The sequence below is a fragment of the Pleurodeles waltl genome, chromosome 9 (genome assembly GCF_031143425.1).
Source record: "Pleurodeles waltl isolate 20211129_DDA chromosome 9, aPleWal1.hap1.20221129, whole genome shotgun sequence".
NCBI classification, from domain to species: Eukaryota; Metazoa; Chordata; class Amphibia; order Caudata; family Salamandridae; genus Pleurodeles; species Pleurodeles waltl.
Window position 1 is genome coordinate 1,086,536,635 of NC_090448.1, and position 26,075 is coordinate 1,086,562,709.

General features: G+C 45.8%; 1 protein-coding gene across 4 annotated transcripts in view; it reads left to right on the forward strand.

The window, feature by feature from the left end:
* MGA (MAX dimerization protein MGA) overlaps positions 1–26,075 on the forward strand; it is a 782,199-nt gene that overhangs the window by 536,296 nt on the left and 219,828 nt on the right. For all 4 annotated transcript variants that reach the window (XM_069208766.1, XM_069208765.1, XM_069208763.1 and 1 more), the window contains exons 15-16: positions 11,196–11,885; positions 24,754–25,056. In XM_069208766.1, coding sequence (XP_069064867.1) covers positions 11,196–11,885; positions 24,754–25,056 — 993 coding nt within the window. The remainder of the gene's footprint in view (positions 1–11,195; positions 11,886–24,753; positions 25,057–26,075) is intronic.

Below are 26,075 nucleotides of genomic sequence, written 5' to 3' on the forward strand. Positions count from 1 at the left end.
AGCAGCACAATTCCACAACGTAAACCTCCACTCAGAACAAGTCGAGGATGACTTTTCATTCAACACCCTCTCCTCCACCCACAGCTCCTACCAAAGCCTGCCTATGCTGCCAGGTATGCTTCGGCACGCAAAGGAAATCTTCAAGGAGCCGGTCAAAAGTAGGGCAATAACGCCAAGGGTGGAAAAGAAATATAAGGCACCTCCTACAGACCCTGTTTTCATCACCACACAGCTGCCACCAGATTCCGTCGTAGTAGGAGCAGCTCGGAAAAGAGCCAACTCCCACACATCTGGGGATGCACCACCCCCAGATAAAGAGAGCCGCAAGTTCGATGCAGCTGGGAAAAGAGTCGCAGTACAAGCTGCAAACCAGTGGCGCATCGCTAACTCTCAAGCACTACTTGCGCGCTATGACAGAGCCCATTGGGATGAGATGCAACACCTCATCGAGCATCTACCCAAGGAACTACAAAAGAGGACAAAGCAGGTGGTTGAGGAAGGACAGAACATATCAAATAACCAGATACGATCCTCTATGGACGCAGCAGACACAGCTGCAAGAACAATTAATACATCTGTGACCATTAGAAGGCACGCATGGCTAAGAACGTCTGGGTTCAAACCAGAGATACAGCAGGCAGTGCTCAATATGCCATTCAACGAAAAACAACTGTTCGGACCAGAAGTGGACACGGCAATCGAAAAACTAAAAAAAGACACTGACACTGCTAAAGCCATGGGCGCACTCTACTCCCCGCAGAGCAGAGGAACCTACAGCACCTTCCGCAAGACACCCTTTAGAGGGGGGTTACGGGGTCAGGCCACACAAGCCAGCACCTCGCGGGCAACACCGTCCAGCTACCAGGGACAGTACAGGGGAGGCTTTCGGAGCCAATACAGAGGAGGGCAATTCCCTAGGAATAGAGGAAAATTTCAAAGCCCCAAAACCCCTACAACCAAGCAGTGACTCAGATGTCACTCACCCCCTCCACACAACACCAGTGGGGGGAAGAATAGGTCATTATTACAAAGCATGGGAGGAAATAACTACAGACACTTGGGTCTTAGCAATTATCCAACATGGTTATTGCATAGAATTCCTACAATTCCCTCCAAACATACCACCAAAAGCACAGAATTTATCAAAACAACATTCCGAACTTCTGCAAATAGAAGTTCAAGCACTATTGCAAAAGAATGCAATCGAATTAGTACCAAACACACAAACAAACACAGGAGTCTATTCACTGTACTTCTTAATACCAAAAAAGGACAAAACACTGAGACCAATCCTAGACCTCAGAATACTAAACACCTACATCAAATCAGACCACTTTCACATGGTCACGCTACAAGAAGTGTTACCATTGCTAAAACTACAGGACTACATGACAACCTTAGACCTCAAAGACGCATATTTCCATATACCAATACATCAATCGCACAGAAAATACCTACGGTTCGTATTCAAAGGAATACAATACCAATTCAAAGTATTGCCTTTTGGTTTAACAACCGCACCAAGAGTCTTTACAAAATGTCTAGCAGTAGTGGCTGCACACATCAGAAGGCAGCAAATACATGTATTCCCGTATCTAGACGACTGGCTAATCAAAACCAATTCACTAACAAAGTGCTTACACCACACAAATCAAATCATACAAACCCTCTACAAACTAGGTTTCACCGTCAACTTTGCAAAATCCAACATTTTGCCGTGCAAAGTACAACAATACCTGGGAGCCATAATAGACACAACAAAAGGAGTAGCCACTCCAAGTCCACAAAGAATTCAAAATTTCAACAAGATCATACAACGCATGTATCCAACACAAACAATACAAGCAAAGATGATATTACAACTCCTAGGCATGATGTCTTCATGCATAGCCATTGTCCCGAACGCAAGACTGCACATGAGGCCCTTACAACAGTGCCTAGCATCACAATGGTCACAAGCACAGGGTCACCTTCTAGATCTGGTGTTGATAGACCGCCAAACTTACCTCTCGCTTCTGTGGTGGAACAGTATAAATTTAAACAAAGGGCGGCCTTTCCAAGACCCAGTGCCACAATACGTGATAACTACAGATGCTTCCATGACAGGGTGGGGAGCACACCTCGATCAACACAGCATACAAGGACAATGGAACGTACATCAAACAAAACTGCATATAAATCACCTAGAAATGCTAGCAGTTTTTCAAGCATTAAGGGCTTTCCAACCAATTATAACTCACAAATACATTCTTGTCAAAACAGACAACATGACAACAATGTATTATCTAAACAAACAGGGGGGGACACACTCAACGCAGTTGAGCCTTCTAGCACAGAAGATATGGCGATGGGCAATTCACAACCACATTCGCCTAATAGCACAGTTTATTCCAGGGATCCAGAATCAACTTGCAGACAATCTCTCTCGAGATCACCAACAGGTCCACGAATGGGAAATTCACCCCCAAATTCTAAACACTTACTTCAGACTCTGGGGAACACCTCAAATAGACTTGTTTGCAACAAGAGAGAACGCAAAATGCCAAAACTTCGCATCCAGATACCCACACAGGCAGTCCCAAGGCAATGCCCTATGGATGAACTGGTCAGGGATATTTGCCTACGCTTTTCCTCCTCTCCCTCTCCTTCCTTATCTGGTAAACAAATTGAGTCAAAACAAACTCAAACTCATATTAATAGCACCAACTTGGGCAAGGCAACCCTGGTACACAACACTGCTAGACCTATCAGTAGTACCCCACATCAAATTGCCCAACAGGCCGGATCTGTTAACACAACACAACCAACAGATCAGACATCCAGATCCAGTATCGCTGAATCTAGCAATCTGGCTCCTGAAATCCTAGAATTCGGACACTTACAACTTACCCAAGAATGTATGGAAGTCATAAAGCAAGCCAGAAGGCCGTCCTCTAGGCACTGCTATGCAAGTAAATGGAAGAGGTTTGTTTGCTACTGCCATCATAATCAGATCCAACCTTTACACGCAACTCCAAAGGATGTAGTGGGTTACTTGCTTCACTTACAAAAATCTAACCTAGCCTTCTCTTCCATTAAAATACACCTTGCAGCAATATCTGCATACCTGCAGACTACCTATTCAACTTCCCTATATAGGATACCAGTCATTAAAGCATTCATGGAAGGCCTTAAAAGAATTATACCACCAAGAACACCACCTGTTCCTTCATGGAACTTAAATGTTGTCTTAACAAGACTCATGGGTCCAAATACAGTTCCTAACCTGGAAGGTTGCATTTCTCATCGCCATTACATCTCTAAGAAGAGTAAGCGAAATTTAGGCGTTTACAATACAAGAACCTTTTATACAACTACACAAAAATAAAGTCGTCCTAAGGACTAATCCTAAATTTTTACCAAAGGTTATTTCACCGTTCCACCTAAATCAAACAGTGGAACTACCAGTGTTCTTCCCACAGCCAGATTCCGTAGCTGAGAGGGCACTACATACATTAGATGTCAAAAGAGCATTAATGTACTACATTGACAGAACGAAAAACATCAGAAAGACTAAACAACTATTTATTGCATTCCAAAAACCTCATGCAGGAAACCCAATATCAAAACAAGGTATAGCCAGATGGATAGTTAAATGCATCCAAATCTGCTACCTTAAAGCGAAACGACAACTGCCCATTACACCAAGGGCACACTCAACCAGAAAAAAAGGTGCTACCATGGCCTTTCTAGGAAACATCCCAATGCAAGAAATATGTAAGGCAGCCACATGGTCTACGCCACACACGTTCACCAAGCACTACTGTGTAGACGTGCTATCCGCACAGCAAGCCACAGTAGGTCAAGCCGTGTTAAGAACATTATTTCAAACCACTTCCATTCCTACAGGCTGAGCCACCGCTTTTGGGGAGATAACTGCTTACTAGTCTATGCAGAACATGTGTATCTACAGCGACAGATGCCATCGAACTGAAAATGTCACTTACCCAGTGTACATCTGTTCGTGGCATCAGTCGCTGGAGATTCACATGTGCCCACCCACCTCCCCGGGAGCCTGTAGCAGTTCGGAAGTTAGCTTCAACTTTGTACATTTGTATATATACTATTTTAACCTTAAATAGGTACATACTTAGTCACTCCATTGCATGGGCACTATTACTACAACACAACTCCTACCTCACCCTCTGCGGGGAAAACAATCGAAGATGGAGTCGACGCCCATGCGCAATGGAGACAGAAGGAGGAGTCACTCGGTCCCGTGACTCGAAAGACTTCTTCGAAGAAAAACAACTTGTAACACTCCGACCCAACACCAGATGGCGAGCTATGCAGAACATGTGAATCTCCAGCGACTGATGCCACAAACAGATGTACACTGGGTAAGTGACATTTTCATTTTCTATATAAAAACCTATTGGCCTGGAATCATTCTTTGAGTGTGTGTTCCTCATTTATTGCCTGTGTGTCCAACAAATGCTTAACACTACCCTCTGATAAGCCTACTGCTCGACCACACTACCACAAAATAGGACTCTGTGCACGCTATTTCTTACTTTGAAATAGTATATACAGAGCCAACTTCCTACACTTGCATTCTGGGAGTTGCAGTTTTAGGTTTGGTTCAGTTCAATTGAACTCGTTGGGCAGATGCACAAGAAATCAGTTTGAAAGTCTAGCACTAGATAAGGTCTTCACTGGTGACTCAGTGTAATTTGGACATCTTAATATACGGCAAGTGTGGACGTTTGACAGGGAAGGAGGTAGTAAAATGATGTAAAAGTAGGTTTACAAATGGTTCTTAAAACAAACTACCACTACTGAGGAAAAGGCAAAACCACAGCTGTGAATTAGTTGGGCTTTCCTGGAATGTGCCAGTCTGTTAACTAGAATTGTGTATCACATGAAAATTAAAATGTCTCTCAATGCTATATGTGCAGAGGCAGACTGCAGCGTGATGTTTGAAAGGTGTATTAAATGTTTCATTTTTCTACGTGAACTTGTGGATGTGTGGAGAAAGCCTCACGGTGTTTTTCTTCTGAGTTCCCCTTTCATTCCACTGTATACAAGGCCTTCATCCATTCAGAAAGGCTACTACTTTCCAGGAAATCCTGAGCATTATCCCTGCGCATTACCCCTGCGCACAAGTAGGCGGAGTCGAATGGTTCTGCGTAGGCGTCATCTATGTCAAAAGTGACATGCTAAATACCTATATAGGCACCACCCCAGTGTGCAGGCTTTAGTTCCTTTTTTCCTTTTTTTCTACACCAACAGCATGAATCTAGAAGAGCTACTTGTGTCATTTTATGACCGCTTTTTACGACATTTGATTGAGTTTTTCTGCACATTCTTTGCCCAGGGACGTCCCCTAAAAAACCTGCGAGTTGGACAGGCCAGAAAAGTAATGGTCAGTCCCCAGGAACTACAAGCAAAGCAGCTGGGAATCCGGCACAGACATTTGTCTGTGGGAAGCACCACTTTTGGGCCTGTCCAAACTGCTTCACTTTGTGTCCGAAAGCGATATGGGAGGGGACGGTGAAGCTTTTGCTGCTTGACATTGGGTGACTCTGTCTGCTCCAGGTCCTGGTCATGTGGAAGATCCTGGGCCCGATTTTTGAAATCATTTCCATCGGCCATCGTTGCAGTCGTCGTCTGGTAATCTCCACAGATATAAGAAGGCTAAGAAGTTGAAGCACTCTTTGACTTCTGCACGCTGGTCCAAGTCAACATATGAGGTGCAGGGTTGATGCCACAAGTGGAGGTTCTGCTCCTGCACTGCACCTCCAGAGCCTGAGTCTGGGCCAGGAAGCAAGCCCCCGAGGGCTTGCAAGATCATTCCACCCAAGCCAAACTGTTCTCCACAGACTCATAGGTGAGCTTCCTGTTTTTCCTTACAGTATAAGTCAAGAGATTTTGACAGCCCTTACAGCCACTGGCAGCACTCTTCTACAATAACCCAAAAAACGATTTTCAAAACAAATGTTCTGCTCTGGGTAACAGGGAAGAAGAGCAACATTTTGATAGAGAAACAATAGCAATGAAAAATAAGGCTTTGTGGCACAACCCCGAAAGTGCCACGGGACAGCCATGCCTCTGCTAGTGCACTTACAGCACGTACTTCCTTTCACTTCCCATATGAGGACGCATGATTTTTTTAATGTATTTTTTTTAATTTTCAAAAAACAACTGAGTATGGTTCACAATAAGAGCTTGATATAAGAGTGTTCAACATAAGTGCCAAGTGAGCTGAGAAACAGATGCCATATTAAACAGATCTGGGTTACATATGTTTCTGCATTTTGTTATACATATTTGCACTAATGGTGTTTAAATAAATAATAATAAAATAAAAAACAAGGGGGCAATAATGCTGTAAGAAATCCATATTACATTGCAAGGAAAGGAAAAGGTGAATAATTATTTGCAATTATAAATGTTGCTGAAAGTTAAAGAAATGAGAGCTTCCCAAATCAATGTGAATTTACATAGTGTCCCACTCAGTCAATACCACTGATTTCCTTTGACGGAAACAAAATGTAAATTTTTGACTTATGCCCACCTATACAGTTCTGACTTCAGTTATGCATTACAGGAATGAGGATGCATGTTGTGATTCGAAAACATCACCTTATTAAAGATATGTACTCACAGGAAACAGCTGACATTTCCCATCACGGTAGCTCTCGCTTGCCATACTTGGAATTGAAGGACGCCCACTTATCTATGACTCAGAGCCCGACACGTGGGCCTAAGCAACTGCTTCGATTTGAACCTCAAAACAATATTGAAAAAAAAACCTGCCATGACTACACATCAAAAACATTCAGAGATGAGGAAATGTTTTATTTAAATCACAAACAAGTGTTGTAACATCAAAACTTAAATATTTATGGGAAGTTTGATGCTTTTCTATATTCTGATTTTAAGTCGAAAAGATGAAACAATATGCTAGGCTTAGCATACCACTTAGTATTTTGTTTTCTCATAATGCATGCTCTTTTTGTTTTCACTTCAGTAGACACCACCCATTGACCATACTATATTCAGTGTGCTCTACTTCTGCTACACTTAAATTTTAACCCCACTTTCAAATTCCTTTACTTTCACTGAATGTTTTACATTTTACTTCTTTATTTATATATACTTCTTTAATCTGCTGATCTTATTTAACTTTCTAAACTGTTGTTGACCCCACTATCTAGCCATCAGGGATGCCAAGTGGTGCATGTGTCACTGCTGTAGATTCTTCAGCTTAAGAGAAAGACACACAATGAAAGCATACAAAAAATGTTTTAACACAAACATGTGTATGTCTATGCGGGAAGGTGTGCTTAAGCATCCTGATGCAGATAAAGTATGCTGCAATAGACCATTTGTTTTGATATACCACGGTGATTCCCTCAGTTGTCTGGATACTGGCTTTTCATTACAGGCCCCTGCTACATCGACAACAGTCTGGTTGTGTTACAACCATAAGATTGGAGTCCCCGAGGGTAGAATCACAGTTGCCATTTAGACCACCAGTAGAGGCAGACCTGTGCAGTCAGTAAATTTTAATTGTGGGCTCGCTCACTGTTGACGGATTGGAGCCCTGACCAGCTTTGGACAGGTCCCTTTTTAGACATCTACCTTAAATATCTTGTCAATGTAGTCTAAGCTAATAGCTCTGAGAGGGTGTCAGCAAGAGTTCACATTTGAGAGTTAACCAATGTGCACGAAAGTACCTTCTTTTTGGCATGGTTACCCCCACTTTTTGCCTGCTGTCCATGTTTTGACTGTGTTCACTGGGATCCTGCTAACCAGGACCCCAGTAACTGTGCTCTCTCCCTCTAAATTTGGTGGCTTAGGACTTTGCACACCCCACAATTGGCATACTGGCGCCCCCATATAAATCCCTAGTATTTGTTACTTGGGTACCCAGGGCATTGGGGCCCCATGGGCTGCATTATGTATTGTGTGCCACCCATGGGAGCCCATGCAAAATGCATGCTGGCCTGCTATTGCAGTCTTTGTGAAAAGGTTCATGCTCCCTTTCACTACAGGTCACTGCACCAGGTCACTATAAGTCCCCCCTATTATAGGCCCTCCTAGCCCAGAGGGCAGGGTGGAGGTACCTGTTTGGCAGGGCATTACACTGAACTTCATGAGTGCAGGGAAGCCATTTTCACCTGTGTCCAGCTACATAATGATAACTCCGAACTTTGGCATGTTTGGTATCAAACATGTCAGAATCATACCCTAATACTGTGGCCAGTATTGGTTGGATGTATGAATCCATGCACTCTGGGGGCTCCTTAGAGGACCCCCTGGATTGCTCCTACTAGTTTTCTGGGTGCTGCTGCCACCCCTCAGAGAGGTTTCTGCCCTCTTGCTGCTTGACCTTCTCAGGCAGAACAAAGGATTTCCTGTGAGAGAGGGAGGTAACACTCTCCCTTGGAAATAGTTGTTACATGGCTTGGACAGGGTAGCCTCCCCAAGCCACTGATATGCTTTGAAGGGCACATTTGGTGTCCTTGCATAAATCGTTTTTCACCAGTCCAGGGACCCCCAGTCCCTGCTCTGGCGCTAAACTGGACAATGGAAAGGGGGGTGACCACTCCCCTGTCCAGGTGGTGCCCAGAGCTCCTCCAGGTGGCCACTTGATTCTGCCATCTTGAATTCTAGGTGGGCCTAGGCCCCTGGTAGCATCTGAGTGGCCGGGTCAGGCAAGTGATGCCACAGACCCCTCCTGATAAGTGGTCACCCTGATAGGTGACCAATGCCCCTTCCTGGGCTATTTAGGGTTCCCTTCTTGGGTGGGTCCTCAGATATGATGTGCAAGATTCCAGCAGGACTCCTCTGCATAGTTTACTTCATGCTCTGGCCACTGGGACTGCAACTGTACCCTCCAGGAACCGACAATCTGCAACAACAGCGATGACTCCACTGTGCAACATTGTTTCTCTGGCTCATTCCAGCAACTGCAACATTTCCCCGGCTGTGCATCCTCTGAGGGAGACGAGTCTTCAGTCTGCACAAAAGGTAAGAAGGAATCTCCCTTGGAGTGAAGGAGTCACTGCCTAGCATCCACAGGCAACAACGACTGGCTGCATGGATCTTCTCTCCTCCGGAGCTGCATGCATCCTGCATCACAGGTGGTGGTCCTGAGTGGTCCCTCTGGTCCTCTCTACGAGCTTTCCAACTTGGGAGAGGGTAAGCCCCCTGCCTCTCCTTGCAGGACAGTACCCCTGTGCACTGCAAATCTTGCAGCTACCAAGGCTTGTTTGTTCCTCCTCCAAGGGATCTTCAGGCTCCGTATAGCCCCGGCCCCCAGCACTCCTTCCTGCAAAGCACAGTCTCCTGCCTGCTTCTCCAGCAATGTGGGACTCCTCTTCAGGTGTGCTGAGTGGGCCTCACTGTGACTCCTGTACCTTCTGCCAGTGCGTTACCTGTGATGGTTGACTCCTTCTCTTGTCACTCGCCCAGCTGATGAGGGTCACCCTGGACTTCCCTCCTTGGGTCGAGTCCCCTGATCCTTGCTGGTCTCCTTCAGCCTTGCAAACCTTCTTCTCCGTCTCTTGCATTTGCGCAGGCTTGATAGTGGTTTCCAGCACTACTAACCAACTGCATCTCGACCGCCAACTAGGGACATCACTTGCATCACTTCTGGGATTCCTCTTCGGCTTCTGTGCTGCACTGCTGACCTTCGTCCACCTGGTCTTGCATCCACAGAAGGGTGGGTAGTGGCTCCTGCCACAACTGGACACTTCATCACAAACTGGATTTGGTCCCTTTCCTTTGCAGGTCCTCTTCTGTCAGGATCCACCTTTTGGTTCTTCCAGTCTTGTCTGGGTCTACTCTTGCACAATCCTTTTCCAAAGTCCTTCTGTTGGGTTTGGGGAAAGCCAGGTACATAACCTCTGCTCTCCTGGTCGGTGGAGGTCACTCTGGTATTCTCCTCTTGGGGGTTCCTAGTTTCTCCAGTTCCCGCCTGCTGATTCCACTTTCTTGGTCCTAGGGCCCTCACTATTTGCTATTGCTTTTACCAATGCCTATTGCTTTATATGCTATTTACTGATTGTTAATGTGTATATAATAGTGTGCTTACTTACCTCCCGTTGGGGTATTGCCTATACAGTATTTTAGTATTTGTGTTACTACAATAAAGTACCTATATATTTGTAACACTATGTGGTTCTTTCTGTGTGTAAGTGCTGTGTGACTATAGTGGTATTGCATAAGCTTTACATGTCTCTTATACAAGTCTTGGCTGCTACATCTAAAGAGCCCTGACTTCCTCGACACTACCTACACTTCATTAATAGGGGATACCTGGACCTGGTATAAGGTGATAATACCATAGGTGCCCACCATATACCAGGCCAGCTTCCTACACAGTGTTCAGAGTAAACCAGTATTGAGGCACCATCCAACTTCAAGTGGGCTTCCAACGTCAACTTGATAATTGCAACTGTAAAAAATGTGAAAATAGTTGTTGCAAACTGGGGTGTCAAGTACTAAAGTAGAGGAGGTACCATCTCCCTCCTTCCAAGTAATACTTTGCTGCTATATTCCCCTTTGGGCCAGAAAAGTTCCAAGAAAAACTGAAATAAATACCCCAATAAAGGCTTAGCATGGAAGTCTGTAAGAATTCTCATTTTCCAGAGAGCACAATCTTTCACAAGGACATGAAAACACCCCTATATTAAAAAAAATAATAATAATCCAACTATTTCTTTTATTTTTTTATTTATTTTTTTATACAGAAAACCAGCCTCTGCAGACTGGGAAATAGAGAGCAAGAAATTGTCCCTCCAAAACATTTTTAACACTTATATTAAGCTGAAAACGAAGTCAGTGATGACATCCTCACTGTTGACCAGTGTGCAATTTTTATACCAATGTCAATTTTTGGGGGATTTTGTCAATTTCTTTGTGGATTTTGTCAATGTCTTTGTGTTTTTTTAAAATGTTTTCTGAAATAAAAAATTCTGCTCATATGTATTTGTTCACTGTTAGAGAATAGTATTTCTTCTCTAAGAATCATTCCAGTGCAACGTCTTAAAACAGACATATTCGGTATGTTTATTAATGTTATTATGCTTGTGCAGTAATATCAGTATTTTGTGATATATATTCCCATTGATGTATATGTTTTTATCAAACCTCTTAATGAAGAATAAAATACACTGTTGACTTGAAGATGTTCTTTTCCCCAGCGGCCCGACCTTCTCCTGGTGGTATGTTCACACAGTTTGTGGTGAATAAAGCAGGATCGCTGCAGCAGAAGATCCCTGTTGTCGGCACCGCGCAACCAGTTTCAGGCACTCAGAAATTCAGTGTCAGTCCAACGTCATATGTTGTTGTTACTCCTGTGGCCACTTCCCGATCATGCCAAGTTTTCACTACTACTCCAACGACTAGAATATCAACTTTGCCTACTCCTTCATCAACACTTTCGGCACCAGTCTTTACAGCTGCTACTCTTATTTCCAAAGTTAATACAAATGAAGTGGTGTCTCCTACAACTACCCCTGCTAAGAACTCCACAATCACACTTGTCTCTCCTCCCAAACTACAATCTGCTGCTGGATTTGGCGTCACATTAACATCACAGACAATAAATACAACTTCCCCTACAACAGTATCGTCTGCTACTGTGACCACGACCAAAGCAACTGTGAAATTTCCCACCACTCCAGTAACACCTTTAACTCCCCTTTCCTTTGCCAGAACAATAGTAAACACATCAGCCATTCCTTTCCCAGTGACCACAACTACTTCTGCTTCTTTGGCGGCCACAACAAAAGCCACATCCTTTGTGTCCACATCATCTTCCACTTCAGGTTCTACTATCAATTCTGTGCCTATTTTGCTGTCTGGAATAAATTCCCTCAGCCAAAAACCAGGTAAACATTGAAAACTACAGTTTTATTTTTTCTTCTAGCTGAATTATTGGTATTTCTGCCATTTTAGTAAATTGTAATAAAAAAAAAGGCCAGATTGAACACGAACATGTTGATCACACCCTAAGTCTCTTGAATATATCTTTGTGCACAACATTTTTAAAATTCCTTGTTTAAGTATAGCTATGTTTCAAACCAAATAATTATCCTTGTTGAGCCTGTGGACATGCCAACTTCCCAGGTTGATGTTTAGTTATGTGCTATACACCTCATGCCTCTGAACACTTATATGTTATATGCTTGAATCCTGAAAAGCTTCTCTTGGGGCCTGATTTACAGTTCGACAGATGGGCTACTCACAACAGTGATGAATTTCCTGCCTGCCGAAATATAAATCCGATGGGAAATAATGGGATTTATATTTCAGTGGACGGGATCTCCGTCACCATTGTGACAGAGTAACTCGTCTGGCGAAATCTAAATCGGGCCCATTGTGTTTATCTGCCATTTACAAAGCGATTTCCAGTGAGTTGAGTAGAAACTAGAGACAATTCTCCTTGTTGTGTGCACTGTAGAAAAGTTTTATTATTATAATTATAAATTCACGGGGATAATCTGATAGTTTTTTTTTTGTTGTCTTGATTAATAGAGGGAGAGCTTTATGTAGTAAAGATTTGTCCTTTATAAAATTATTTCACTAAACAATGTATTTGCATTATAAGAAGGTCATATCCTCTTCCATCTAGCTTTGGGGTCCGAATATTACAAGTTGTTTACTTCAGGAGTTTGTTTCAATTTTGAGAATGACTACTTATCTCATACTGCACAGTAATCAGCAAGGAGACTCCACCTTAGATTAATTTTTTTCTGCCACTGGGTTTGGAGCGAAAGCATTGTGCTCTATCTTCCAAGTTGCGCTTCCGCTTGGCACACTGGGTTTCAAGAATTGCAACAAAGAAGAGAAGGGTTGCAGTAGGAACAGCTACTTATTGGTGAATAGCCAATTTAGTGGCTCTCCTATCTGAGTATGACTGAACACACTGGCAGGAAATTAAGGAGCTCCCTAAGCACCTTCTAGAGCAGTTTTGGAAGAGAGGGAGGAGATCTTGTCTGAGTGCAAGGCCATTTTCACAGACAGTATCTGTTGTGCATTAAATGCCACATAGCCTCCAACGCAGTCAACACCACACAATAAAAGCTCCTTAATAGGAAACAACAAGGAGATGGGTAAGGGAGGCACTAGCAAGAGAGCTACTTCATCCATGCAGTGACTTGCCCACCTTAAACCCCCACTTCCCCACTCCCTTGTCTGTCTCTGATACCACAATCGTCTCAGGTGGAGGGTCACTGGGAAGATCTATTGATGGTACAGGCCAAAGCGCTCACTCTCTGCAGTGGTGGAACATCACCAATCTCGTGCAGAACAGCCCTTTGTAGACATAATCCCACAGTTTACCCACAACAGACTCCTTTCTCATCAGATGAGGCATACATCTCAACCAGTAGATAGTCCAGGAAATTGTCCCTCAGCATCAGGATCATCTATTACTGGGGGTGAGTGTTTGACAATGTTCAGCATTCCGTCCATCACTTGTTGTTTTTGCTTTGTCGCCCTAAGTGGGAAGGGTATGCCCAGACGTGGGTCCCGTGCTTCCCATGCCACTGGATTCAAGCTAGCCTGGCTGATGAAGGGGGGAAACCCCGAAACCGGTCCCAGGATGCTTGTTTCCGGTCCAGTGAGGACCTGGCTTGGCAGTTCGGTCTGGACTGTTCCCATGAGGAACAGGGTCAAGACTGATTTGCATATGGCTGGGTCCAAACTGGGGTGGCATGGTGAGCAAAAGAACAATGGATTAAACCCAGATCTATGACTGGGGGTGAGTGTTTGACAATGTTCAGCATTCCGTCCATCACTTGTTGTTTTTACCATTCAGCTAGCCCTCAAAGCCTTCCTGCATGCCATTCGGTGCTTGGTAGTTCTGATCAGGCAGACAACATGACTGCTATATGTTACATGTAGAAGCAAAGTGGCACATAATCCCCCTTCTCTCTCCTGCCTAGCAAAGATGGTCTGGTCCTGGGCACTCCGCCACAACATTCACCTCATGGCGGAGCATCTCCTGTGAGTGAACACTGACTTTGCAGGACCTGCTCAGAAGGACCTGTCAACAAGTCACAGAGTGAAAACTCCTTCCCTAGGGCCTCTGTACATACTTCAGCTTTGGGGCACCCTGCAGCTAGAACTGTTTGCTACCTCTGGAAAACTTAAAAGGCTGTAGGAGCACTACACATATTAGATGTCAAAAGGTTCCTACATTGACAGGACCAAATCGTTCCATAATTGAGACCTGTTGTTTTCTTTGCAAACCTTCATGACTATTTGTCCATCTACAGATCCGGCATAGACAGGTGGATTGTCAAGTGCTTTCAGGCTTGTTACCACAAGGCACAATGGGTTCTACACATCATACGTATGGTGCACTCCACCTGCAGGAAGGGGACTTATAAGGCCTTACTAGGCAATGCTCCATTCATGGATATCCTTAAAGCAGCCGCCGGGTAAGCCCCGTACACCTTTACCAATAACTATTCAGTGGACACCCTAGCATGCCAACAGGCCCCAGTTGGCCTCTTCAGAAATCTGCATTATCCACATGCTACCAACTGCCACCAGTAGGGTATTGCTATACAGTCTATTCTAATCATGTGTTTCTAAACATTTCTAAAATCCCCAAAGTAATTGTCCTCAAGTATGAGAAGGGTGATGTCGGCACCAAGTGGTTCACAGCCTTTGAGAGGGCCTGAAGAACCAGAAGACTGAAAAAGTCTCACTGGGGAGCTCTCCTTTGGGAACTGTTCACTGGTAAGTGTAGGGATAGGTTCCTCAGACACAGTAGTGCAGATGCTGAATCCTATGACCACATGAGGGCTTTGGATTCACCACTGAGTACAGAATTAGGTGCGGGGGCTCACAAAACTTTGAGCCAGTCCTGGGTTGATTTTGTAGACTACACAGTAAAAACACTAAATGGTTGGTTAACCGGAAGTGACGTTGTAGGAAGTTGGCTCTGTATATATTATTTCAAAGTAAGAAATAGTGTGCACAGAGTCCAACGGTTCCCCTTAGAGGTAAGATTGTGGCAAAAGTAGATAATTCTAATGCTCTATTTTGTGGCAGCGTAGTCGAGCAGTAGGCTTATCAGAGGGTAGTGTTAAGCATTTGTTGAACACACACAGGCAGTAAATGAGGAACACACACCAAAGACTTACTCCAGGCCAATAGGTTTTTATATAGAAAAATATATTTTCCTAGTTTATTTTTAGAACCACAAGTTCAAGATTTGAAGTAAATACATAAAATGCAAGGTACTCCACACAGGTAAGTTAGGAACTTTGAATTACAGCAATATCATATATAGACTTAGTTAAAATAGCACTAAGCTATTTTAAAAGTGGACACTGCAAAAATCAACAGTTCCTGGGGGAGGTAAGTAATGGTTAGATTGTGAGGTAAGTAGAACACTTACAAGTCTCAGTTCCTGGGCATAGGCAGCCCAAGTTCCTGGGGGAGGCAAGTAATGGTTAGATTGTGAGGTAAGTAGAACACTTACAAGTCTCAGTTCCTGGGCATAGGCAGCCCAAGTTCCTGGGGGAGGCAAGTAATGGTTAGATTGTGAGGTAAGTAGAACACACAAGTCTCAGTTCCTGGGCATAGGCAGCCCACCGTTGGGGGTTCAAGGCAACCCCAAAGTTACCACACCAGCAGCTCAGGGCCGGTCAGGTGCAGAGGTCAAAGAGGTGCCCAAAACACTTAGGCGCCTATGGAGAACAGGGGTGCTCCGGTTCCAGTTTGCCAGCAGGTAAGTACCCGTATCCTCAAGGGGCAGACTGGGGGGGGGGGGGGGTTTGTAGAGCACTGGGGGTACACAAGTAGGCACACAAAACACACCCTCAGCGGCACAGGGGTGGCCGGGTGCAGTGTGCAAAGCAGGCATCGGGTTTTAGAATGGAAACAATGGAGAGACCTGGGGGTCACTCTAGCGGTGCAGACAGGCACGTGGGGGCTTCTCGGGACAGCCACCACCTGGGCTAGGCAGATGGTCGCCTGGGGGTCACTCTGGCACTGAGGTTCGGTTCCTTCAGGTCCTGGGGGCTGCGGGTGCAGTGCTTGGTCCAGGCGTCAGGTCCCTTGTTACAGGCAGTCGCGGTCAGGGGGAGCCTCTGGAGTCTCTCTGCAGGCATCACTGTGGTGGTCCAGGGGTGTCGTCTCGGGCTACTCACGGGGTCGCAGTTGCCGGGGAGTCCTCCCTGTGGTGTTTGTTCCCTGGATCTCGAGCCGGGGGCGTCGGGTGCAGAGTGTGAAGTCTCACGCTTCCGGTGGGAAGAGTGAGTTTTTTGCAAGTTGCTTCTTTGTTGCAAAGATGTAGCCTTATGTTGAGCAGAGCCGCTGCTCACAGGAGTTTCTTGGTCCTGGGGATCAGGGCAGTCCTCTGAGGCTTCAGAGGTCACTGGTCCCTGTCGGATGCGTCGCTGGTTGCAGGTTTTCAACTCAGGAGATGGGCCGGTAGGGCTGGGGCCAAAGCAGTTGTCGTCTTCCGTCTACTCTGCAGGGCTTGTAGGTCAGCAGTCCTCCTTGTTTTTTCAGATTTCAGGAATCTGATTTCCTGGGTTCTGGGGTGGCCCTAAATACTAAATTTAGAGGTGTGTTTAGGTCCGGGAGGGCACTAGCCAATGGCTACTGTCCTGGAGGGTGGCTACACCCTCTTTGTGCCTCCTCCCTGTGGGGAGGGGGGCACATCCCTAATTCTATTGGGGGAATCCTCCAAAACTAAGATGGAGGATTTCTAAAGGCAGGGGTCACCTCAGCTCAGGGCACCTTAGGGGCTGTCCTGACTGGTGGGTGACTCCTCCTTGTTTTCCTAATTATCTCCTCCAGCCTTGCCGCCAAAAGTGGGGGCAGTGGCCGGAGGGGTGGGCATCTCCACTAGCTGGGATGCCCTAGGGCGCTGTAACAAAGGGGGTGAGCCTTTGAGGCTCACCGCCAGGTGTTATAGTTCCTGCAGGGGGAGGTGTGAAGCACCTCCACCCAGTACAGGCTTTGTTCCTGGCCACAGAGTGACAAAGGCACACTCCCCTGTGGCCAGTCGGATTGGTATTCAGGGGGCATCTCTAAGATGTCCTCTGGGTGCATGTTACAATAAATTGCACACTGCTATCAGTGTGCATTTATTGTGCTGAGGGATTTTATACCAAACTTCCCAGATTTCAGTGTAGCCATTATGGAACTGTGGAGTTCGTGTTTGACAAACTCCCAGACCATATACTCTCATGGCTACCCTGCACTTATAATGTCTAAAGTTTTGCTTAGATACTGTAGGTGCATAGTGCTCATGCACATATGCCCTTACCTGTGGTAAAGTGCACCCTGCCTTAGGGCTGTAAAGCCTGCTAGAGGGGTGACTTACCTATGCCACAGGCAGTGTGAGGGGATATGGATCAATAGTGACACCCGTCACAGAACTTACCTCCAATAAAATGCCCAAGAAAGTGAACTGGACCGTGGACTGTCAAAAGTCCTTTGACACCCTGAAGCAAGCAATGTGTACAGCACCATTTTTGAAAGCTCCAGATTACTCTTAGCAGTCAATTCTGCAGACAGATCTCTCTGAACATGGGATAGGAGCAGTTCTGTCCCAGACAAATGATGATGGCCTTGACCAGCCTGTTGCTTTTATTAGCAGGAGGTTACTCCCCAGGGAGCAACTTTGGAGTGCCATTGAGAGGAAGGCCTTTACTGTGGTCTGGTCCCTGCAGAAGTTAAGACCATACCTTTTTGGAAATCACTTCATAGTTCAAACTGACCACAGACCTCTCAGATGGCTAATGCCAATGAAAGGAGAAAACCCTAAACTGTTGAGGTGGTCCATATCCCTACAGGGCATGTACTTTGTAGTGGAACACAGACCTGTGACTACCCATGCCAATGATGATGGCCTTTCCAGGTTCTTCCACTTAGAAAATGAAGACTTTCTTGGGAAAGGTTAGTCTCATCCTCTTTCATTTGGGGGGTGTTAAGGAAATGCCTCCTTGGCATGGTTACCCCCTGACTTTTTGTCTTTGCTGATGCTAAGTATTGATTGAAAGTGTGCTGGGACCCTGCTAACCAGGCCCCAGCACCAGTGTTCTTTCCCTAAACTGTACCTTTGTCTCCACAATTGGCACAGCTCTGGCACTCAGATAAGTCCCTTGTAACTGGTACCAAGGGCCCTGATGCCAGGGAAGGTCTCTAAGGGCTGCAGCATGTCTTATGCCACCCTAGGGACCCCTCACTCAGCACATGCACACTGCCTCTCAGCTTGTGTGTGCTGGTGGGGAGAAAAAGACTAAGGGCCTGATTACAACTTTGGAGGAGGTGTTAATCCGTCCCAAAAGTGACGGTAAAGTGACGGATATACCACCAGCCGTATTACGAGTTCCATAGGATATAATGGACTCGTAATACGGCTGGTGGTATATCCGTCACTTTACCGTCACTTTTGGGACGGATTAACACCTCCTCCAAAGTTGTAATCAGGCCCTAAGTCGGGCCAGATGTATGAAACTTTTTTGTATTCGCAAAAGGTGCGAATCGCAAAAATCCGCCGTTTGCGAATGCAAAAACGTGGTCTGCGATGCCTGAAAGGCATTCGCAGACCAAAAATAAGAAATCGCAAAGATTGCGATTTTTTTTTTTTTTTGCGTTGCGACCTGGTTTTGCAAGTCGCATTTTGCGATTCGGAATTTCCAGTAGGAAATTGCGAGGTGCAAAATGCGATTCGCAAAATCCAAGTCGCAATTCAATGCACCAAAAAATCGCAAATTGCGATTTTTCGCAGAATGGCATTTTGCACATGCAAAATACCACTAAGTGAAACCAGGTGGTAACCCGGTGCAACCTATATAAAGAGGCCTAGAATGCCTCAGACTCTTTTCCACAATGGCTGCACTCTACGTAATGGCGAGGCGGATGAGGATCTTGGCAGGTTTGAGGAGAGGGAGGAGACAGGAGCGCATTTTCAGAGTGCGCATTACGCTTTTTGACCAGACTGAGGATGAAATATTTGAGAGGTATAGGTTGAACTTAGCCATGATACTTGATCTGATAGCTGAGCTACCACCCATACTGCAGCACAGAACACATAGGACTCACAGTATGCCCACCCATGTGCAGGTATTATGCTCCCTACACCTACTTGCCTAAGGAAGCTATCAAGGGGTCATAGCAAGCAGCTGCAGGGGTCTCACAGAGTACCCTCTCTAGATTTTTCAATGCATTTATTAAAGCCATGCTGAGCAGGATACACCAGTACATCAGATTCCCCCACACCACACAGGAAATACAGCAGACAAAAATAGATTTTTACCAGATAGCACAGTTCCCCCATGTCCTAGGTGCCATAGATGGGACACATGTTGCAATCTGTCCACCATCAGCCACAGAGTATGTGTACCGCAACCGTAAATACCAACATTCAATGAACATACAGCCGATATGCAATGCCTCCTACATCATAACTTATCTCGTGGCCAGGTACCCAGGGAGCACCCATGATTCATACATCTTTCGCAGTAGCGGCATTCACACAAGACTGCTAGCTGGGGAGTTTGGAGAAGGATATCTACTAGGTATTGTCCCTCTGTACACTGGCGCATTGATGGCGTGCTGATGTCAGCTGGGTCAGTTACACAATATACCCTCTGTCCCTTCCAGGAGATAGTGCCTACGCAGTGCGCACCTACATGCTGACGCCCTACCTAAATCCTACTACACCTGCTGAACGGAGATGCAATGCAGCACACAGGGCGACCCACAACGTGGTGGAGCGCACCTTTGGCCTGCTGAAGAGTCGCTTCCGGTGCCTCCGCAAAAGTGGAGGGTCACTACAGTACAGCCCAGAGACGACATGTAGAATAGTGGCTACTTGTGCAATCTTGCACAATATAGCTACCACCAGGGGCATACCTGTGGAAATAGCGGAGCCAGACTCAGATGAAGATGATGATCCCATACCACCCCTGCAGCCAGCAGACAGGACCAGTGCAGCAGAGGTAAGGCAAAGGCGTGCTGACATCACACACAACCATTTCAGATGTAAGTATGTAAACACAAATGCACTGACAAATGTACCTGTAGTGAGTAAATGTATTACCTTAAAGTCAGGTAATGTTAGTCCAACGAATACCAACAAAAGTAAGTTAAAAAAAAACAATAGCAGTTCACAGTATAGCACGATTCCTTCATAGTGTACTCATTACCCCTCTGGCCACTACAGTCACTTCTTACGGCCACGCACGCCCCTCGAGTGCCCAGTTGCCTCACTGGCTCCTCGATTGTCTGCCTCTGTGGCAGTGCTGTGCCTAGCACTGCACCATCTGGTGTGTATTGTGGGCACAGCTAGGCTGCTGAGGCTGGATGTGTCCTCCGTGTCCCCCAGTCCAAGCTCGCTAGGTGTGGCTGACCTGTTTCCCATGATATTGTCAATCACATTTGTGATTTGGACTAGTCCGTGAGCCACATCCCTACTGTTGTGTGCTGCCTCCACCTGTGCAGCCACTGCACGATGTGAAATTTGGGAGGTGGAATTAGCCAGCCTAGTCACAGAGCGACAAAATCCCCCAAACATGCTCATGAAGCGTCGCTCCTGCCTGCGGTGGCTCACCCTGTCATGGCGCAGCTCTTGACATAGTTCCCTCACAGCAGAAGTGAGCTCCCTTGTGTCCTGCGATGCCTGGACCTGTCCCTCATGCAGCTGTTCAATGTTTGCATTCAGGCACTCCAGCTGGCGATGCAGCCCCCCATGTTGGCATTCTGTTGCTGCATCTGTTTTTGTAATGCAGTGATCTTTTTACCCTGCAGGCGCTGCTGCTGCAACATAGCCGATTCCAGGCCACCAAAGAAGGAGCTTCCCTCACCTGCCTCATAGGCCTGGGCACCTGCATTTGTAGCGATCCTGCGGGGGTGCTGTGGTCTTCTGCGAACTGGACTCCTGCATCTGGGTGCATCTGCCAGTTGGGGATAGTGTATGTGGGCCTTCCTGCTGCTCATCGGAGTCCTGACTGAGTTCTGGCAGTGCCCTGGCCCTGTGTCGGAGTGGCGCAATGTTCAGAGACCCACTCGTATTGGAGTCTGAAGCAGGATGGGTGTCAGTCTCCCCTAAACTGGCACATGCTGTGGCTGCTGGGCCTGGCCCAACTGCAACGACAATGTGCAGCATGTCAGTTATGTTTGTTACAATTACGGTCACACAGTGGTAATAAAGGTACAGGTACTTCTCGTCTCTGTGCTGTGGGTGTTGTGTTCTTCTGGGTGTCGCTCTACTTAATTACATTGTATGTGCTACTTTCAGCTCTGGGCTGTGGGCTGCAACTCCCATAAGGCATTGTTGTGCTGCTTCTAAGATGTAGAATGGACTACTTTTCACAATGTTTTACATTACTTGCTAATTCCTAAGGGGCTTTTGTGCATACACATATGGGGTTACAATTCAATATTCTACTTACCTTTGCTGGTACTTGGTGTGCCGGAGGTGTCAATCTCAGTGACCCCACTGACTGCTTCAGGGAAGAGTGTGGACTCCACTAGGTCCTCTATCGGGGTGGAGGCTGACTCTGTGGGTGGGCCGCCTCCTGTGCTCCTGGCCTCCTGCAGTCGTCTTGACACCCTCTCCTTGGCACAGGACCGCAGGTCGTACCATCTCTTCTTAGTTTATACTACTGAGCGCTGTGCCACTCCAACAGCGCAGATCTTTGTTTGTATGTCTGCCCAGAGTCTCCTTTTCTCACTCTCAGGCACCTGGAATGAGCTTTTGCTAAAAAGCCGGTCATGGCTCCTGACCACCTCCTCTGTCAGCACCTCCAGCTCTTGCTCGCTAAATTTAAGCTTACGCTTTCTTTCTCCCTTCTCCTTTCCTTAGGCAGAGGTGTCCGTGGTTGTTCTGGTGTGCTGCCTCCTTCAGAGTGTTGCTCAGTGTGGCTGGGCTGACTCTCTCTGAGTGCTGGTTTGGGTGTGGCACCTGAAACTGCCTGGGATGACTCACTTCCTGCTTGTGATGTCATCAGGCTCCTTCAGGTGTGCTTTCTCGTAATTTCTCGCAATTTGCGATTTAAAATTACTGAATCACAATTTACGAAAATGCAAATTGCGATTCGGTAAATGGGCCTCGCAAACCACAAATAGCGATTTTTAAGAAATCGCTAATTCCGAATCGCAATTATGATACATGGCCTATTGCGACTCGGAAATAGCGATTTCTTAAAAATCACTATTTGCGATTCGCAAAGCCATTTCTTCATACATCTGGCCCTAAGTCGACATTGCACTCCCCTCAGAATGCCATGCCAACCTCACACTGCCTGTTGCATAGGTAAGTCACCCCTCTAGCAGGCCTTACAGCCCTAAGGCAGGGTGCACTGTACCACAAGTGAGGGCATATGTGCATGAGCACTATGCCCAACAGTGTCTAAGCAAAACCTTAGACATTGTAAGTGCAGGGTAGCCATAAGAGTATATGGTCTGGGAGTTTGTCAAACACAAACTCCACAGTTCCCATAATAGCTGTACTGAAAACTGGGAAGTTTGAAATCAAACTTCTCAGCACAATAAATGCACACTGATGTCAGTGTGCAATTTATTGTTACATACACCCAGAGGACATCTGAGATCCCCCCTGAGTACCATCCTGACTACTAGTGTAGGCTGACCAGTTTCTGCCAGCCTGCCACACACCAGACATGTTGCTGGCACATGAGGAGAGTGCCTTTGTCACTCTGTGGCCAGGAACAAAGCCTGTACTGGGTGGGGGTGCTTCTCACCTCCCCCTGCAGGAACTGTAATACCTGGCGGTGAGCCTCAAAGGCTCACCCCTTTTGTTACAGCGCCCCAGGGCATGCCAGCTAGTGGAGATGCCCACCCCTCCGGCCACTGCCCCACTTTTGGCAGCAAGGCTGGAGGAGATAATGAGAAAAACAAGGAGGAATCACCCACCAGTCAGGACATCTTGAGATTGGCGTATTCCCCCAATAGGATTAGGGATGTGCCCCCCCTCCCCATAGGGAGGAGGTAAAAGAGGGTGTAGCCACCCTCAAGGACAGTATCCATTGGCTTGTGCCCTCCCAGACCTAAACACACCCCTAAATCTAGTATTTAGGGGCACCCCAGAACGTAGGAAATCAGATTCCTGCAACCTGAAGAAACAAGAAGGACTGCTGACCTACAAGCCTGCAGAGGAGACAGACGACGGCAACTGCTTTGGTCCCAGCCCTACCGGCCTGTCTCCTACTTAGAAAACAAGCAACCAGCGATGCATCCGACAGGGACCAGCGACCTCTGAAGCCTCAGAGGGCTGCCCTGGACTAAAGGACCAAGAAACTCCAGTGAACAGCGGCCCTGTTCAAAACCAGCTACTTCTTTGCAACAAAGAAGCAACTTCCAAAGGCTGCAGGTTTCCCGCCGAAAGCGTGAGACTTCAAGCTCTGCCTAGCCCAGGTGGTGGCTGTCCCAAGAAGCCCCCCCTGTGCCTGCCTGCACCGCTAGTGTGACCCCCGGGTCCCTCCATTGTTTCCTACCTGAAACCCGACTTCTGCTTTGCACACTGCACCCGGCCGCCCCTGTGCCGCTGAGGGTGTTTTGTGTGCCTACTTGTGTCCCAACCCCAGTGCTCTACAACCCCCCCTGGTCTGCCCCTGAGGACGCAGGTACTTACCTGCTGGCAAACTGGAACGGGAACACCCCTGTTCTCCATAGGCGCCTATGTGTTTTGGACACCTCTTTGACCTCTGCACCTGACCGGCTCTGAGCTGCTGGTGTGGTAACTTTGGGGTTGCCTTGAACCCACAATGGTGGGCTGCCTATGCCCCATAACTGAGACTTGTAAGTGTTTTACTTACATCCTAATCTATCCATTACTTACCTCCCCAGGAACTGTTGATTTTTTTGCTGTGTCCACTTTGAAAATAGCTTATTGCCATTTTTACAAAGACTGTATGTGATATTGCTTTTATTCAAAGTTCCTAAAGTATCTAAGTGAAGTACCTTTGCATTTAAAGTGTTTACTGCAAATCCTGAGCCTGTGGTTCCTAAAATAAACTAAGAAAATATATTTTTCTATATAAAAACCTATTGGCCTGGAGTAAGTCTTTGAGTGTGTGTTCCTCATTTATTGCCTGTGTGTGTACAACAAATGCTTAACACTACCCTCTGATAAGCGTAGTGCTCGACCACACTACCACAAAATAGAGCATTAGAATTATCTACTTTTGCCCCTATCTTACCTCTAAGGGGAACCCTTGGACTCTGCACACTATTTCTTACTTTGAAATAGTATATACAGAGCCAACTTCCTACACTCTTAAACTGCAATGTTTACTAGCCCTCACAATTTTTCGTCAAGCTTTGATGCTAAGCTTAGTCAGGTTGTACCCACTTTTAGGTGAAATATCACATATAACTATATAAGAGTTACTGATTTTGACATGCCAGGAGAAAAATACACTCGGACGTAAGAAAAGTATTATTTTGTACTGAGGTGAGTAACCTGTTCTGGACACCGAGTAATAGTGACAGAATTACAGGGGCATTCAGCTCATGGGTACAGTTAACGTTTAAGCAGGGATTATCCCACTCCTCTTATTACCTGAAGACAAGTGTCATCACTGTTATAGCATTGTAAAAGCTACACTCTTAAATGTATTAGTTGTAGTAGTAGGGACAGTTTCGTTACTTAAGTTATTTGTTTGAAAATTATGGTCATTCCGTTGTTCTCCTCTCATGGTCAGGGTTCATTAATTTTTCTTGCTCTACTGCTATATTCCTGATTATTTCTTTATCTTGCAGTTGCTGGTTCTCAAGCTAGTGTTGCAATTTCCAGCACTCCAGTATTGTCTCCAGGAACTGAAAAGCGTATTGGACCCCGTCTCCTCCTGATCCCTGTTCCTGCTGCCTCTCCATCTGTACGTCCAGCCCGAAATGTGCAGCTTGCTCAGGGACAGAAAATGGTCTTGCAGCCCTTTAGGAATCCGGGAGGGGTAAACTTATTCAGGCACCCAAATGGACAGATTGTCCAGCTTGTGCCATTACAGCAACTGCGTGCTGCTGGTTCCCAACCTAAAGCTCAGCCCTTAATGTTACGCAATCCAGGTAAGTTTTTCTTAGTTCAGAATAATTGTATTTTTCACGAAAGTGTGTTCAGGTGGATGGGGCTATTTTGTTTTACATAGGTTTCATATTTTTACCCTTTCTAATTATTTTTCAGTGCCTCACACTAAATTCTTCACTAAGCATACCTTTATTCTGTATACATAATTTACAGGTTAGTTTATTTGATAGATGTTATGTATATTAATGGTTAGTCATTTACATAGTGCTGTGAGACAGAGATATTATTTTTCAAATAAGAAAACAAACTGTTCCTTCCCTTGCTGTGTCTGTTTGTATTAGTTGACTATGAAAATATTCACAAAGTTTTTTCTCTTTCCATCTCTCCAAGTGCATTGAAAAATAACTCTAATTACTACAATTCTCAGAATGTGTTCTTATTGCTACTATATATTTTCTAAAGGTTTTTTATGTGTACAACTATGCAAGGGCATTAGACTGAATTCAGAAAAGTTACAACTCTGTTTGCAGTTGATACAGCATCAAAGTAACAGACTTAAATTCTTGAATGGGGGGACCATTGATAGTTTCTCTGGGAACGTTCCATCGCATTGATTTTAAGCTTGTGTATGCTATCATGTACTTGAATCAGCCAGTCACAAAAAGTACTGGCCAGCTCGAAGTGCAAGTCCTGTTCTATATATTAAAACACGTACACTCAGAAGTATTTATCTTGAGTCCCTTTGATAGAGGGAGCTCGGTAATCATACCCATGTCACTTACATAGAACAAAAGTGATGAATGCCAGATGATGACTGGAGTGGTGCATAAATTCCTACTTTCTTCTCTTTCTGAGTCTTAGAGACCCAGAATTTCTATAGCTGCTCAGAAGTTGTCCTGGTTTTCCCTAAATTTGATTTCAAGACCTTCCAAGTGTCAGATGACCTCCATGCATGCATTTGGTGTCATTCATACGAGTTCTGTCAGAATATGCCCTCATTCGCAATGGTACTATACAGAAGTTTTACGTACAATTCTGAAAAGGCCATAAGGCTCCATTC